The sequence below is a fragment of the Nanorana parkeri genome, unplaced genomic scaffold (assembly GCF_000935625.1).
Source record: "Nanorana parkeri isolate BGI_ZX_2015 unplaced genomic scaffold, ASM93562v1 scaffold165, whole genome shotgun sequence".
NCBI classification, from domain to species: Eukaryota; Metazoa; Chordata; class Amphibia; order Anura; family Dicroglossidae; genus Nanorana; species Nanorana parkeri.
This window is the reverse complement of record NW_017306433.1, coordinates 930278-948668: the sequence shown is the minus strand read 5'-3', so window position 1 is coordinate 948668 and position 18391 is coordinate 930278. Positions and strand designations below refer to the sequence as shown.

The 18391-nt window shown below is 40.8% G+C and overlaps 1 protein-coding gene across 3 annotated transcripts in view; it reads right to left on the bottom strand.

The window, feature by feature from the left end:
- RALGAPA1 (Ral GTPase activating protein catalytic alpha subunit 1) overlaps positions 1–18391 on the bottom strand; it is a 200366-nt gene that overhangs the window by 154379 nt on the left and 27596 nt on the right. For all 3 annotated transcript variants that reach the window (XM_018554588.1, XM_018554585.1, XM_018554587.1), the window contains exons 2-6: positions 12441–12551; positions 11280–11329; positions 10940–10997; positions 4177–4220; positions 382–559 (exon numbers count right to left, since the gene is read on the bottom strand). In XM_018554588.1, coding sequence (XP_018410090.1) covers positions 382–559; positions 4177–4220; positions 10940–10997; positions 11280–11329; positions 12441–12551 — 441 coding nt within the window. The remainder of the gene's footprint in view (positions 1–381; positions 560–4176; positions 4221–10939; positions 10998–11279; positions 11330–12440; positions 12552–18391) is intronic.

Here is an 18391-nt window from a genome sequence, read left to right as displayed (position 1 = left end):
CTAGATCCTAACCTTTCCTTCCTCTGCCCTAGCCATTATCCTACTCTGCAGCATTAGCTGTTCTACCATTGGTATAAGTACTAACTGCCTCTGTGCAACTTACAAATACAATGAACAGTTTTTATTTAACATTGGAAAAAAATAAAACCAGTATAAGTGATCACATTCATTTTGGTACAGTTTGCTGCTAACAATACCTCATGATGTTCGAACTGCAAAAATTATAATAGTTTTCCAATGACCTATATCTCTTATGTGAGTAAGCCACCATAGCAAGACAGCAAGGTAGAAATAAGTTGTCAGTGATTATTGAATGCATAGTATAAGTAATCAGTACACACAACACCTCTGGGAAAGAAGGTGGATCTAGCAATATCTTACTTTCTTGTACATTCAGTGGAAGGTTGATAAGACTATCCAGGGTATATATGCCATGGTCGGAAGGGGGAGCCGGGAATCCAGGAATGAGGCAGGCAAACATGCACAGCTGCTCCCAACTGCAGTTGTTCTGAAGTGCTTGAAGCCACAGGAGAAACAAGCGCATTCCTTCAAGGCGGATCTGGGGACATACACACTAATCATTTAGCTGGAACCAAATCACTAACAATAAACCCATATATGGTCTTACTTGTCAATTTCTTAGGGTCACAATACATGTTACAACCTGACCATACAATCAACTTTAGATTTATCAAAACTATTTAATATGAGGTCTTACCTAATCCACCCAATCAGGAAGCTTTGAACTATATATATTTTGATAGATCTAAAGGAGGTTGGGCAATCAGATTGTAACATGTGTAGTGAGCTTGAAACTTGTCATATAACTTGATAGCAAAGCAGTCATTAGAAAAGAACCATGTAAAACAATGCAATGTGGTAATATTGGAGGGGCAGCTGTGGCCTTCAGAAAGTCTATATTTTCAAAGGGGATTAAGGTGCCTACTGAGGTGTACTTGAGGGCCCAAAAAGAAAATCTAAGGTATATACATTCACCTTATAGTGTTTGCATGTTTGAGGGCTTGTTCACACCAAATGCAGACCAGATCTGCATAAGTTTCTGCACACGCAGTGCAGTGGGTTGCGCCGTGTTTTTTGCCACAATTTTGATGCGTTCGGGGCCGTTTTTGGTTAAAAAAAATTATATATTTTTTTTTGTTTAAAATGGGCTTTCAGTGCGCTTCAGGGTGTTTGCATGCGTTTTTGATGCGTTTGTATGTGTTCCAGAGCAGGTAAAATAGGGCTTGCTGCAGTTTTCTTACATGCTCTGGAACTGAAAGCTGCAGTGTGAACTAGAGCCCAAAATACCATTGGAATACATTGGACGCAGTTTTGATCCAGTCTGTAACTGCTCTGCTCCTGGAACGCGCTTGGTGTGAACAAGGCCTAATACTGATATTTCTAGCAACAGCTTTACCTTGAAGTGCACCTGTGCCCAGACTATGGACATTAAAGTATTTACATATTCTTAACAAGCAGTAAAAGGGATTTAAAACAAGCTATCAATGACCTCTCAATTACTCCACAATGCCTATAGATAAATTAATAGGTGAATGAGGGTAGTTTTAAAGTGATCTTACTGCTTGTTCAATATATGTAAATACGTTTAGTCTGCATGATAGGGCATAGGTGCGCTTTAAAGCATAGCTAAGCCCAAAACCAAAAATTGTACATATTGCAGCTTACCAATCCTTAGATGTGGTGGTTGTATTAGTTTTCTTTTTCCATGCTTTTTTTCACCTGGCAATTCTGCAAATACCGCACTTCCTGTCCCTGGGTGGCTACACTCTCCACTGTATATAATGACTACACTCTCCACTGTATATAATGACTACACTCTCCACCTCTCCACTGTTTCTTTGGTGGCAGCCATAGTTGCCACCAGAACTAGACTTCAAACATGTCTGCCTTTGTTAATCTTCATCACACGGTGCATTAATGGGACTAGTAGTTGTCACAATAAAGGTACGGATGTTTATGCTATCTTTTCAGCCGATAGGACACTGCATTTCTGGCATGACTATTTAGGTATTTTCTGTACTTGCTGGAAATCGTTTAAGCCTGAGAAAAGAATACTAATGCAGTCTCAGCATCTAAGGACTGGCAAGTTGTAATATATTAAATTTTTGTTCTTGGGTTTACAAATGCTTTAAGTCCCCATTAATATGCCAATTTACAGGTACCCAACCATAATTTTCCCTTCTCCAGATTAAATACCAAGCCATTTTCTCGTACAGTTCAGTTACATTTCACCCACAATTTCTGGCACCCTTACCTTATATATATGAAAGGATTGTTTTTTAGCCTAACATACTTTATTTTGCATGTGCTCAATCTTGTATTGCAAGATTTGACACTGCATCAACTAATATATACAAATACATGCAAAGAGAAAACAGGTCCTGATGATTGGCACTGCCAGTGTTCAGAAGGCACTTTCACCAGGTTATTAATTTACAAGGTTTGTTAATGATTACTTATTTATAAGTGTTTTGCTTGGAACAACTATACAGGATCTAATTTATTGTGTGTGGTTGACAAGCGGTCTGTTTCCCTGTAAGCAACTAATCAGTATCTACAATGCACATCATAACTTGCCCTTGAAACAGGAGAGAGAGAGAGAATCTCAATTGTGGCAAAAAGGGAAAAGGAAGACTCAGTTCAGTCAGGCACTATATACATGAGACCCCTTATGCATCATTTTCTTTACCAGCTGTCTGTGTTGCCATATAGACTCCAATCAGATTTAAACATGTACTGGAAAGTGAAAGATAAAGGCTAATTCCAGCAATACAATGGTACATTGATATTTAGGGTGCAGCATGGAATATGGTGCCACAGCCCCTCAACCCCAACCTGCCTTCCCACCTGAATCAGCGGGTGCTTCTCCCCTAAAGCTCTTGTGTGTTTGAAATTGGCATGGCTGTGTGTGACTGCCTGCACAGCCCTATCAGTCATCAGTCAAAAACTAAAAATCCCATTTGCCACCACGGCAGAGGGACTTGTAGTCCATTTATAACTTCCTCCAGCTCCATAGCAGAAGGTCCATACCTCCGTACAGACTAGGGGCTGGAGAAAAGGTCTGCAGGAGCCAGGGTCCGCTATTACAGCTGCTATGCTTCCAAAGTTCCAATGCAAAAAAAAATAAAAAAATGTGCATTTATTTATTGTTTTGTAAAACGTGAAATATGCCTTTAAAGCTATGGTGGTTAAGCTTACCATCGATAAATGAGGCTGACTGATATTATACTGTAGGCACAGATAAATCAGAAACACAGAGCAGCAGAAAAAAGAAGGGTTTTCCTGCCTTTTGCATCCAATAGCGTTAACACTCTTTTGTAAGCAGGAGCAAAAATATATAAACCATAATGCTGCAGCCAAAGGCAGATTCATTTGTTTGCACTGGTACTTATAAACAATATTATCTGTTATCACTGGCACTGTTATTTGAGGATAATTGTAGGATATATTCAGAGAGTACTCATTTTGAGCTCTTTAACACTTAAGTGAAAACAACAGATTTAACGTTTTTTCACACATTTTCTGCTACAACTTCATATATTTTACCTCTAAAGGCTGTTTGTGTACCAAGCATTGTAATCAGCAAACCTGAAAACAATTGCCAAAGGGGATAAATGTATATAAAACAAGAGAAATGACCCATCAGTTCTCATCTTATATGGCCTGGAAGAAAAAAACAAGACATCCGATTGGCTACTACAGGCAAAGTTTTTATATTTACATGGATGCTGGAGGTGAAGACTTAATCACTGCTACATAAGAGAGCTGGGTGGTAGGAATCCTGTGAGAATGAATTCTAGCATAGTGCAGGAGCACATTCTCACAGTATGTATGAGCCAGGCAAGGTAACATCACCAGCACCTCCAAAAAGTTTTGCAAGCCAGGTTCTTGAAATGCTGCATATTTGTTTTGTTTATGCAGCTTCTTTAAATCAGCTACAGCAGGGCTGTTACCTACGCAGGACTTACATTTTTGCTGTAAGAGTCTATGTAAAAACATGAATGGGGCTGAAAAACACTTTTATTACACTAGAAACATTTTTCTTTTCAACAGAGTGGAACGGAATAAAGTATGTGAATGATGCCAAACTATATTATGCAAACACCTGTGTATATAAAATAGATCCTCCGCCCATCTCTGTTCTGCTTTACTGACCTTTAAGGAGTTTCCGGTGTGAAGCAATTTTTTTAGGATCAGACCTAAAAGATGGGAAGTATGTGCATATATTATAAAGTAAACGGCTAAAAACAAGGCAATAAAAACAAAACAAGAAAAATGCATGTAAAACATTAAAGCGTCCAGTTTTACCCAACGTAGACATTTTAGCTTTGTGTGGTTGCTCTAAAGAAAAATCATTTTTGGCTTCTTATATTTCTTGGAGACTCCACTGTGGGGGGTGACACTACCAGAACTCAGTTTCCCCCAACTCTTTCAGTCACCACAAAGTCAGTGATGGTGGGTGTCTCACTTATCTGAAAACAAATAACTGTAAGGAAGTAACACCTTTGTTATAGCACAGTTTAGGCTATTAATGGCCTTTAAAGCGCAGCTGGGAACATATTTTGCAATGTTTGGTTTGTTAGTACATTTAAAAAGCTTATAACTATGCCATGTCTGTTTGGGGACTGAAATATTGAAAACAGTATGCAGGCTACCCCAACTCCCAAGAAAACACCAAATACACAGTTCTTTTAGCTTCTTTTTTTTTTACATAATAAAAACTTATTATGCACCGCCTGTCCAAAAAAAAAGTCACCACCTGGATTCAGCAAATAGGCAAGAGCCTACCACTGAATAATTAGTCTAGGTACAGAAACATGGGCCCAAAAAATGAGATCAGCTGCCTATCTGAATATACTGGATGACCTTGATGGCAAGGGCATATTCCAAGATGACAATGCCAGGATTAATCAGGCTCAAATTGTGTAAAACTGGTTCGGGGAGCACGAGGCATCACTTTCACACATGGATTCGCCATCACAGAGTCTCCAAAAGAATCTTTGGGATGTGATGGAGAAGACTTTAAACAGGGGTCCGACTCTCCCATCCTCATTACAAGATCTTGGTGAAAAAATGAATGCTCTTTAAAACTCTAGACGGAATTAAATGGTGTTACATTGTATAAGCTTATCAAAACAATGCCACAGCGAATGTGCCGTAATCATAGCTAAAGGCGGTCCAATTAAATATTGGTGTGAGCCTTTTGTTTTGCCAAGCAGCGTATACATTATTACTTTAAAGTGACATTGTAGGCAGAATCCCCCAACCCTAAGGCTGGGTTCACACCTAGGCGTATTGAATATGCGCGTTTCTACCGCGATTCGCGGTAAAAAAAAAACAAGCGACAAACGCCCGTTTTCGAGGGCTATTTGGCTGTATCCCAATGGAAACGCGAAACCAAAACGCCCCAAAGAAGTACATGTACTTCTTTGGGCGTAGGCCGTTTTGTATCACGTTCGGACGGGCGTAAATACGGCAAGGTGTGAACCAGACCCATTGAATACAATGGGATTTAGATGTTTGAGCGTTTTTTAGAGCGTTCGTCGAGCGTAGAACGCGCCACAAAACGTTCAGGTGTGAACAAGGGCTTAATGCTGCTTTAAGGACTTACTGCTTCATTCATTCAGTGGATCTGTGCTTTCTGCATTACTTCTGCAGTGTTGTGAATATTCCCCCACCAGCCATCAGATCATTAGTGGGCAGCTCATATATGAGGAAGTGAACATGTGCTCCAAGATACCCACCTCCACACAGACACAGTATTGAACAAGGCATGATCAGTAGGTCATTGGGGAAAATATTAGCTGCAGAGGGCCTATAAGCAGCACGGATGCTGTCCTTTTTAGGTTATGTCAAAGGCAGCAAGAAGCACGGGGTGTTCCAGTATCATCAGCATTAGGGTGGCCACCGGAATGTTTTTTTTTTCTGGTCTGGCTAGTAAAAATGGACTTACTGTATTGTCACTGGTATTTAGAAGAAAGATTGTAAAGCCTGTACATCTTCCCAGAAGAATGGAAACATTAAAGCATATCTAAACCCAAAAACAAAAACGTCATATTGCAGAAAACCAGTCCTTAGCTTAGCTGGCTGCAAGCGTTTTCTTTTTTGGGGCTTTCTCACTTTATTTTCAGCTGGTAATCCTGCAAATAACATGGACTTCCTGTCCATGGGTGGCTACACTAGTTTCTACACTATATCTATGAAAGGAGCCATGGTTGTCACGCATGCTGGACTTCAAACATGTCTTGCTTTGTTCATCTCCATTATATGGACGATTGGCGGGAATAGTAATTTACACAATAAATAAAAGGTTCTAATGCATTCTTTTCACTTTCAGCTCACAGAAGATAAAAAGGTATTTTCTATACTTGCTGAATATGTAAACTAAGGCAGCCACCACATCTAAGGACCAGAGATGCTTTAAATGTAGGTATGATTAAGATCAACAGACTACAGACAAAAGGGAAGGGGTGGACTGGAAAAGTGAAGTGCTGAACAGGTAGTATGTGCTCCCTGCATACATCTCCAGGCTTCACATTTACTTTTGACTGGAGTGTAACAATTCAGAAATGTTGAAACGTGTCGATCATTCAAAAGCCAGGGACCAGTTACACTATAAAGTCTTTCTGCTATGTGTTGTTGAGTTCAGAGAGTGGTATGGTAAGCAGGAGCTATGAAGCAATATACATAGGATAATACATGGGTTGTATATACAAGAGAACTTGGGTAGGGTCAGGAATATGTTGCACAACACACCTCTTGTTAATGTCCAATGCCCATAAAGTGATGTTTACTTTGCCAAAACGGGCTCACATACTCATATGCTGGACGAACGCTGTTTGCACGACATTCCTGCCACTAGATGTAGCCGTGGTGCACATGAATGTCCTGTCTGGTGACAGGAATGCTGCGTGAATGCTATTCACTCAGCGTATGGCTGGTTGAAAAATAGACCCCAAGTATAAAATACGCAAATAAAGAATATTTAGCGTGTTTTCAATCTACTGCAGAAACATGGGGAAAAATGTTTAATAGACTAGATACTATATTTTAAAGCAATTAATGTTGGAGGTCTCGGTCAGAGCCACTCAGATCTTCTGCACTGGTCTTTGGCATCCTCCATTTTATATTGGTGATCAGTAAACCCTTAAGGCAATTTCTAGATGTCAGAAGGAAATTATAGGTGATCACCTTGTACTCTCCCTACCTTAGGTTTGAACCTGGGCCTTAGTGTTCCCAGACTGCAACTTTGTCTATGCACCAGTGACCCACACCACCTAAGCACATACAAACTGTGACTGTCTGATATCCTGATATGTCTGTGATAGATATCAATGGCTAATGCTCATATCTGATCATAACATCAGCGCTGACACCACTACAGGGGACTTAAAGTATATGCCTGGGCAAGATTAAAGCAAAACAAATTCAGTAAATTTCTGCAATACGTACATATCCCCCCTCCCCTCCCCCCTGTATTTTCCCTTTGAAAATCTGCAAGTACAGAAATCCAGTGCACTCCTAACTTCCTGTTTAGTGGCCAACACCATGCCTCTGCTTCCCTGTCCTATCCTCCCTTCTGGACTACAGAAAACCTCCCCCGCTCCTCATCTCCATAACATGATGGGGAGGCGTTCTGTAGTACAGCAAGGGAGAAACTAAAACATTGCTTGGGATTTCAGTTCAGCAGATGTAGAGTTGTCAGCCTAAACAGGAAGTTAAGAGCACACTGAATTTGTGGCAGATCAACAGGTATTTCCTGTACTTGCAGCATGTTTAGAATAGACAAATGTGAATGTATTCTACAAAAATTTACTGAATATGTGAGAGATAGACAGCAGATTTTATTGCCTCCTCTATGCCTGAATGGTAGGTCTGTTTTCTTTTTTCCTGATCACATTGCCTAATTATCCAGTGGAGGGGATCAGCAATAGGGATGAACTTTGATTTATTAAGAATTGTACTGGCTGTTTCCTGTTCCAAGTATAACTCTTCCATCTCTGACTGGTTGTTAAGGTTTATACATGGGCACATTATAGTGAACTCACTGAAAAAGCATGTACCATGCATGCTTCTTTATACTGATGACAATGCCTCAGATTGCGGACTGATCTAAAATGCTTTCCATCCATCTATGCCATCTATCTCAGGCACTGGCTGGCAGGATTATAGATAGTGTATATGTGTCACCTAGGTTTCTCACCTACACATGGTGAGAGACTCCAGTGTGTATGACTGACATGAAGTAAAAACATTTTTATTTTCTCTGAATCTTAATGAAGAACCCCAGAATTATTAAATTGCACTGAGGCTACCCCTGCACTGCAAGGGTTAAGTGCTCCTTTTGGTCTAGGGGCAAAAATAAAGACGAAACACTCACCCAATCCTCAGTCCTGCCTGGCTGCTAGACCAGTCTTCGACGTGAGGATGCAGAGGGACGTACCACAGCCAGAGTGGAGGGGGAGATATTCGAGTGGTCACTGCCTCAGGTCCGAGGATCAGGTGAGTTTATCTGCTTTATTTTTGCCCCTAGACAAAAACAAGCATTTAATCCTTGCAGTGTGGGGGTAGCTCCACTGCAAGGGTTAAGTGTTTTACAAAACCTGAATTTCTTTTAATAGGTTCTGAAGCCCAGAGGCTTTGTAAATCTATGGGTGGGATAAAGCCCCTGTTCCTAGGTCCACATCTTACCTGGTAGCAAGACCTCATTATTTGTCTCTGCTGTCCACAAGCCTTTATATATGTAAGCTGACTAATTGCTCAGGGCTCCCTCTCATTCTCTTTGCTGTGAGTGCCTGCTGCTGGGTGAAATGGATGACTGCTGACAGAACAATAAAAAGGTACAAGTCCTGCCTGTTTTTGGGATAAAGCCCCTGTTCCTAGGTCCACATCTTACCTGGTAGCAAGACCTCATTATTTGTCTCTGCTGTCCACAAGCCTTTATATATGTAAGCTGACTAATTGCTCCTATGGCTGTGTATATATCAGTTTTTATAATGTGAACTTTGCTACAAGACACACATATATATTTATATTTTATGTTGTTTTATTTCATAGTCCTGATGAAAAGAGATTCAGCCCCCATGCTGCCTATTTTTCTATGAACTTTACGGTATGAACATTAAAGTTTAACTAGACCTTTCATACGTTTATGGCTCTCTCACTCATTTGCACTTTGCTTCCTGCTGCATTCTGGAATTTCAAAAAAAGTATAGAATAAAGTATTTGCCTGGTGACACCCATACTTGCAACTAGGGCTGCAGCTAACGATTATTTCCATAATTGATTAGTTAGCCAATCATTAACTTTGATTAATCGATTAAAATAAAATAATAGCGTCATTTATTTAAAATAAAATACACAAATGCAGAGTTACAGACATAAAAGTTTGCTTCAGAATAAAATGGTATGCACATTTTTTAAAATCACACTGCACTGGAACGCAGGGCATTGCAGAACCGCTCGTTCCAGTGTGGGCGATCACACTATGGACGGGAGGTGCATTTGGGATCCATTGGAATGAATGGCACCGCAACGCACCTCTGGCAGCAAAAAATTTGTCAGGCCGAAACTGAAATTGACTTTTCCCACCTTCTAAATATATATATTTTTTACTAATTGTATGTATTATATTAGACATTTGAATTCGTTTCATGGATTTAAATTATGTGAATTGTAAAACACTAAGCCAATATAATAAAATAACCATCCTTTTATTTAAAATAACAAACCAAAAAAAATTATATTTTAGTTTATTTAACAATTTTTTTTTATTTGTTTGCATTTTTTATGTAACTTTTTTTAAAAATTTTTAGTCTTTTTAATTTTAGTTTATTTAACTTGATTTTTTTAAACTTTTTTTTTTTTACTTTATTGCTGGGAGCAATAGCCAGCCTGATATTGGATATTTCAAATTGCAATAGCCAATAGCAGGCTGTCTATTGCACCCGCCCACTGCCTGCTGTCAATCAGTAGAGGAGGGACCCAAAGAAGAAAGATCTCCATCAGGTCCTCCTCTGCTGATTGACAGCAGGCAGTGGGCGGGTGCAAAGCCAGCCTGCTATTGCATTTTAAAATATCCAATAGCAGGCTGGGTATGGCTCCCAGCCTTTAGATGCAGAGGAGGCATGGGGGCAGGGCAGAGGAGGAACGGGGGGGCAGAAGCAGAGGCACAGGAGAAAAAGAAGGACCAAGGTCAGCGGAGGTATGGAGGGGCAGTGGGGGAATGCAGTCCCAACAGTCTCTCCTCCCCGCAGGTGCCGGATGCAGTGGTTCTGTCCCTGCTACCTCTGCCGATACAGGTGGGGTGAGCAGCGGGGATTGAAAGGGACACAGACCGCTGCAGTCAGCACCAGCAGGGAGAACGAAGGAACAGAGCGGCGGCGGCGGCAACTAATCGATGATGTGAATCGTTGCCAACTAGTTAGATATCCAGTAGCAGCGGTGATAATAATACTGGCCCACTGCCTTCAGAATTTGGGTTTCTTGGAGATCCATTGGGTGACAGAACCCGCTTTCCCTCCTTTTTGAAATGTAATTATTATTATTTATATAGCGCCGACAATGTACGCAGCGCCTTGCACAGTGCACATTCACATCAGTCCCTACCCTCAAGGCGCTTACAATCTAAGGTCCCTATATCACATGCATACATACGAGGGCCAATTTAGACAGGAGCCATCAGCATGTCGTTGCTGTGTGGAGTTGGAGTGTGGGAGGAAACCGGAGAAAACTCACTCAAGCACAGGGAGAACTTGCAAAATCCTTGTAGATGGTAACATGGCCGGGATTCGAACGAGGGCCCCCCAGTGCTACAAGGCAGAAGTGCTAACCACTATGCCACTGTGCTCCTCCTCCTTTTCCTCTAAATTTAGCTTCTATGGTTGGAGATGTACAGGTTATTTTTGAGCACACTCACTTATGCTGTGATATTGCCATCGTTGGTGAATTTTCTCAGGAAGAAGTTGCAAAATTTTCTAAAAAGAAGAAAAAAAAGCTTATTACAGACATTCTCCTGGCACATTAGCAGGAATAGAGGTTCAAAGAGTCTAAGCCAGTGAACTGGAACAAACTTTCTTGGTAACTACAAGCTGCCATAGGAGTTAACAGAGCCCCCAGTAATTACTGCTGGTAACCTCTCTTAGACACCAGCTCCAATGTTATCGAGCAACACTTAGAGTTCTGCAAAATGAGATAATGTGATTACAGAAGCAGATAACCTGTAAACAAACCAGCTTAAAAGAACTATTCTATTTTACCTCAAATATAAAGAGGATGGCATCAAGTTCTTCCCGCTGAGACTTGTGGCCTGCAAACATAAATTAAAAAAGCAACTTACTTTTTTAAAATAAGAAAAGTCTTTAATGAGAAAATACATTTATAGTATCGTAAATGAGCATACAAAACCCATAAACATCTTCTCCTCCTGCCCAGCAAGCTTATCCCCTATAAGATCCTATACTCGGTATGTGAAAGGTTGTTGCTGCTCGGGCTTTCAGAAACTGGGCCCCACTTTGGCTGAATTCCTATCATACATGCTTTGCATGCATGTGGATGATGATGATGGGGAATGGCCTTACAGTATAATGGCAGTCCTCATCTGCAACCGAGCACATGTGCCAGCTGCTTGAGAGTTATTTGACCACGATGGGGCCCCATCACACAAAAAATATCCTATACTTGCAGATATCACAGGTATGGAGTCTAAGGTCTTGTTCTCATGGCTTTCAGCTTGTCCAAGAGCGGTGTGTACAGAAAGCTTTTACAAAGCATTCATGAGATTTTTAGCATGCTTAAGCTGCTTTGTTGAAGGCCTTAACAGAGAACTATGGTCCAAGCTTTTTTTGCCATAGTTCTTTTTAGGGTCACAGGAGGACATATACTAATGTGCTCCTGTGACCCAAAACTCAGCAAATGTCGGGAGCCACCTATCTGCCTGATTGACAGCTGGCTTTGCCGCTCTAGAGCCAGCTGTGCTTGCCCCCCAACCCTGTCAGTCCCTCCAGTCAGCACTGGAGGAACGGAAAGGAGAGACAGGAATCCCTGCGGGGAGCGGTGACTGACAGTCACCGCTCTATGAAAGGAGATGATCTGGAACTGATCGATCAGTGGTATGTTATTAATCGGTTCCCGATCAATAGAGCCAACATGTGACAACTTCAGTGTCACACATGGGCTCTAATTATGGGGACGTTTTGTTCGAAAAATTGCTTGAGGTCAGTGGATTCATATGCCATACTGGCTGTCATAGCAGAAAATGCTAATCAAAAACAGTACAAAAAGGATGCCTTCTGTCACATTGCAGAAACAATTGACATGGGACGGCCTGCACACTTCAGAAACTTAGCCGAAAGCAAGAAAAGGGTGAAGAGATCATTAAGGTTATTTGAAAAAATAGGACATTCAATTTACAGCCTTACCTTTTTGTTTCAAAGACGTTTCAATTATCACAAAGTTTTCAAAGAAAACATAGTAGATGTGAGAGAAGTTTTGTTCAAAAAATTGCTTGAGGTCAATGGATTCTGCATTTTCTATAAAAGAAACAAAAAAGGCACAGAGATTAGAACTCCTCCACAAGAAGGTCACAATGTCTTCCAATGTCAATCTGAAGCCAAATGTCTCTATCTAGGATTTAAAACTAAAATAGGCTGTAAAGAAGTGTGAAAAGTGGGGGCACTTAAACAATAAATGGGGAATAACACAAATGATGGCTATCAAGTTTAAACAGAAACGCTAACAGAAAAACCTCTTCTCACATACAGTCATGAAAAACCTATTTTCTAAAAGTAGAAGCAGAGAACATGAGTTGATCACCATAATTACAGAGACTATTAGGTCTCATAACTACCTCAAGAAGAACTCCAGGAAAAAAATCTATTAACCCTTGCAGTGGTGCTACCCCCGAGCTGCAAGAGTTAAAGAAGAACATTACCCATATCTTAATAACAACAAAGGCACCTTTAGAAATGTTTAGTAATGACAATCTAAAAACACATACTTCTAGATAATTGTAGGCTTTTTCTTTTTTTGCATACTTTTTTTCTTCTCTTCCCCAGTCTTCTGACAGTGGCCATTTTAACTAAGGGCAGATTAATAGATCTCCCTTTACATCCTGGAACTCTGGTACATGTGACTAGGACATGTGACCATGCACATAATCTCATGGAAGGAAAATGCCTTTCCTTGAGATTACAGATGAGATTTCCCAGCAATGATCTGATGTAACTTTACCAGAATACAATGCTTGGGCCAAATTAATTTGTGCCAAAGTGGACCAGGAAGTGGAAAATAGATGATTTTAAAATAACATGCAGAGCTGAAGCTCCGAGCCAGCTGTCTCAGCGCTCCCTCCAGTCTGTCTCCTCCTCCAGAGCAGCATTGGAATCTTCCTCAGCGTTCTCATTTCAGTACCCAGTGAGGGGGGTTTATCAAAACTGGAGCAGCTGTGAAATCTTAACTGAACAAACTGAAGAGAGAAGCCAACTGGTTTCTTTCACTTACAATAATTTTTTTTCCACTTCCTGGTCCTCTAGGGCAGTGCTCCCCAACCTTTTTATCGCCGCGGACCGGTCAACGTTTGATAATTTTACCGTGGCCCGCTGAGGGGGGGACGTTGATTGTTTATATTTTAGATTGTTTTGATTTAATAATTTTAATTTAATTGTATTTAAAAATGCCTTCAAAATAAAATACAGTTACACCAAAAAATGAAAGCGTTGGAATTCTTCACCTATTCCACCACCGAAAAACTGGGCGAGATTACGTTAAAATGTGTGACCACGTCACTGGTCACACATTCTAACGTAGTCTCAAACTTTGATAGATCACATGCCTACCTGTAATCATTTAATCAGAGAAATAGATTATAATAGGGAACATTACAGTGTAATATTCCCCATTATAATCCACTTTTCTAATTACATAAAATAGCAGTACATAACAGAGAAATAGATTATAATAGGGAACATTACAGTGTAATATTCCCCATTATAATCCACTTGTCTAATTACATAAAATAGCAGTACACAACAGAGAAATAGATTATAATAGGGAACATTACAGTGTAATATTCCCCATTATAATCCACGTCTAATGACATGATGTAAGACACCCCCCCCTTCCCCCGCTCAGACTCACCCTTCCAGGAGCAGCAGCCATGTGTCGATGTGTGCACTCACTGCAGGGGGCGGGGCGGGGCGTGTGACACACACACGTCTCCTGTGACTCACCTCCCCTCCCGCCGCCTGTTACTATAGACGCGGCCGGGAGGGGAGGTGAGTCACAGGACCCGCCCCCTCACTGTGAAGCCCGTCGGCAGTGCGGGGCCCCGGTGTTCGAACACCGGAGCCATGCACTGCCATATATTGCATGACCGGACCGCACTGAGACTGTGCGGCCCGGTACCATTTGATCCGCGGACCGGGGGTTGGGGAACACTGCTCTAGGGTACCAGTGATATAATGTGCCCAAGAGTTGCATCCTGGGAAGGTTACATCAGCATAGCATTGCTGGGAAATCGCATCTGTAATCCCATGAGATCTCAGGGAAGGGCATTTTCCACCCCTAAGATGATGTCCTAGTCACATGTGCCAGAGATTCAGGAAATAAAAGGAGATATATTAATCTGCCCTTAGTAAAAATGGCTACTGTGAGAAGAATGGAGAGGAAAAGAAAAATAAGATAAGATATGCAAAGAAAAAAAAGGCCTGCAATCTATAAGTATGTGTTTGTAGATTGACATTACTAAACATTTATAAAGGTGCCTTTATTGTCATTTTTAAGATAAATGGAAAGATTGTCTTAAACTCTTGTACTGCGGTGGTAGCCCACTGTAATGGTTAAGTTTCCTTCTGCCCTTCTTTAAATCATATCCATTACACAGTAGTTGATTGGATTAGTAGCTTACAAAAGAAAGATAAGATTGTTTTTGCTTTATATAAGCTCAAGTTTTCAAAAAAATTCACTTTAAAATAATTTTATTTACCCATATTCAAAACTATATAGTATGCATCACCATAGAAAACATTTCTATAGCACACGTGCTATTTCACACTTGCTGTAAGTAGAAATTGGAAACCAAACCCTAGAAGGAGATGCAGCTTGTTATGTGTAAAGCTATAGCAAACTGCACAAGACAATGAGAAAGGAAGTCCCTGCCCAAAGGCTCTATAACAAAAATGACAGTTCAAATATACAGACACAGCAGGCAAGCAAAAGGAAGGTATTTCTAGAATATAAAACACATTCCATTAACCAAGCTTCAAATAGGCACTCTATATGTACATGTACTATATACTACATATAGAGTGCACTGAACAATAGATTTACAATTATCCTCTGCTAATATGAATGGGTTAAATGATCCGTAGTACATGATATGTAGCCCTGTACCCCCTTTTCCACTTACAGAGCTAGGTTATTTTTCTTTTAAATAAATATTAATGTAATTTTATTGGTATCTATCTACCAGTAGCTGCCTCATTTCCCACCCTCGGCTTATATTCGGGTCAATACTTTTTCCCAGTTTTTTTTGCTAAAATTAGGTACCTCGGCTTATATTCGGGACGGCTTATACTCGAGTATATACGGTACTTCAAAAATCCAAATAGTTTATCCCAAAAAAAACGTATAAAATAGCTACTCTCAAATATGATAGCTCCCTTTAGGATGCTTAGCAGTTGTAAAGGGCAAACATAAAACTCACCGTACATATTACAGTCTAAAGCAGCCTTTCTCAAACTATTTAACATGGAGCAACCCTTGATATAACATTCAGGTCTAGGGAACCCCTGCCAATAATTACTATAGCCACAGCTCATGGTACATTAGCGAGATGTCCCTTACATGGGTGGCCAATGTGAAGACTGCCCCTTACGTTGGTGGCCGGTGGTAAGAATGCCCCTTACACTGGTGGCCATTGCAAAAATGCCCCTTACATGGGTGGCTGGTGGGAAGAATGACCCCTTTGAAAGGTAAATATAATCAACCTGTTTATCAGACTCAACAAATCTGTGAAACAAACCAATATATCCAAGGTGAAACCAGAATTAACAGCCATATGTATCATTACAGAATATTTTTATTTGCATAATAAAAAAACAGTTCCTTTAAAACCATGGCCGCTAACCATCCAATTATCCACCTGTTTTACCCCATATTCCATGAAGACGCAAATCCCCAAGAAATCATGAGAGTTCTATTTACAGTTTCATATACTGTACAACTCCTGTAATCAAAATCATTCCACAAAGATCTTAGGATTCACTGAACCCTGGTTAAAGGTTATCTACAGTCAAAAAAGAATACGTATTTCTTTGTATTTCTAGGGCAAGAGCCATGCCAAGAACTCACTGTATGTTTGATGGTGCAGGCCGTCAGTGGGGTTTCCCTCTATTTTCAAGGTAAATCACCACTCTTGTTTTTTTTAATGTTATAGCATACTAATTGTAACTCTGACATTTTGTTATCCCAATTTCTATGTAATATCGCAACCTGGAACAGTTCTCTCTCTTGCTTGTTTCGCTGTTTTTGCTCAGAAATCTGCGCCAAGTTACTTTTTTTTTTTTGGTTCAGCAACGAAAGGGATATAGACTCTATAGCTTTTTATTTTTACCACTGGATTTGCTCATGTGGTTTAGGGCTGCAGCTAACGATTATTTTCATAATCGCTTAGTTGGCCGATATTTTTTTTTTTTTTTATCCGATAAATCGAAAAAAACACTATATATATATATATATTAGGGATGCACAGATACTTTTCGAGTACCAGTGCAGATACTTGGCATTTTCATGAGAACTACCAGGGTTGCAGCGGTTACAGCTGGGATCTGGCTCTGGTACTCCACCACTGTCCTGAAATCATTAGTCTGTATTGTTTTAGAAAAACTGTCACATGACAATAAACAAAAATGTATCAGTACTCGTACTTGTAAGTACTCGGCAAGTACCAGTACTCGTACTCGCAAAACTGGTATCTGTGCATCACTTTATTTATATTTATAAAAATGACATTTTAATTAGTTTCATGGACTTAAAATAATGTGAATTGTAAAACTCTGAGCCAATATAATAAAATAATCAACTGTTTATTTAAAATATTAAATTCATTTTTAATTTAAGTATATTTAACTTTATATTTTTTTTTATTTGTTTGCATTTTTATTTAACTGTTTTTTTTTTATTTTTTTAGTCTTTTTAATAAAAAAATAAAGAAGGAATGGGGCAGCAGCGGAGGCACGTGAGGGCAGAAGAGGAAGGGGGCAGCTGCGGAGGCAAGGGGACAGAAGAGGAACAGGGCAGCAGTGGAGGTATGAGGGGGCAGCGGGGAAATGCAGTCACAGCGGTCTCTCCTCCCCGCTGGTGCCGGCTGCAGTGGTCATTGTCCCCGCTGCCTCTGCCGACACAGGCGGGGGGAGCAGCGGGGATTGAAAGGGACACAGACCACTGCAGCCAGCACCAGCAAGGAGGAGAAAGGAGCACAGCGGCGGCAACCAATCGAAAGTCAACTAATCAATGATGAGAATTGTTGTCAACGATTCTCATTATCGATTATAATCGATTAGTTCTTGCAGCCCTACCAACTTCTTGCATCCTAGCAGCCTGGAGATAATTTTTCATGACTTCATGGTTTAGACCCACCCGACCTGTCTGCAGATTTTCTATGGTAAGTTGGAAAAAGTGCAACAGATTCCTCCATCTACGCTAAAGTGTGTGGATGGAGGAATCTCCTACTGGACAAAGCTTCAGTATCCTACTAGTCAGCCCCGCTGGTTCTCAAAATATCCTGAACAATCTGATTGGATGCAGGCATTGTTAAGGTATTTTGAGAGCCAGCGGGATGACTAGCAAGATACTGAAGCTTGGCCAAGCGTGAGATTCCTCCATTCACACAGTTTAGTGTAGGTGGAGGAATCTGTGGTGACAGGGTCCCTTTAATGAAGCTCTGCATTCATTCATACATTGTTAAATGTATTTATTTATTTTTTTTAAATACAGCAGTGTAAGTACCTGAATCTGACCAGCTTTAAAGGAGAACTATGGGGTCAGTGTTTTTCCCCATAGTTCTCCTTGGGGTAACGGGAGGACACAAACTAGCGTCCTCCCGTTACCCTAAGCTCAGTATACCGCGAGCTGCAGCTCGCGGTATACTGAGACGCCGCCCCTGGAGCGGATCCCGACTTAGATGACGGGATCCGCCCAGCTGCGTGAGTGACAGCTGGCTCTGCCTATCTAGAGGCAGAGCCAGCTGTACCCGCCCCCTCCCCCGTCCGTTCCGCCAGTCAGCGCTGGCAGATCGGAGCGGGGAGATGGGAATCCAGCCCCTCCCCCTGTCACGGCAGAGAGCCGTGACAGGATCGAGAGGTGAGGGAAC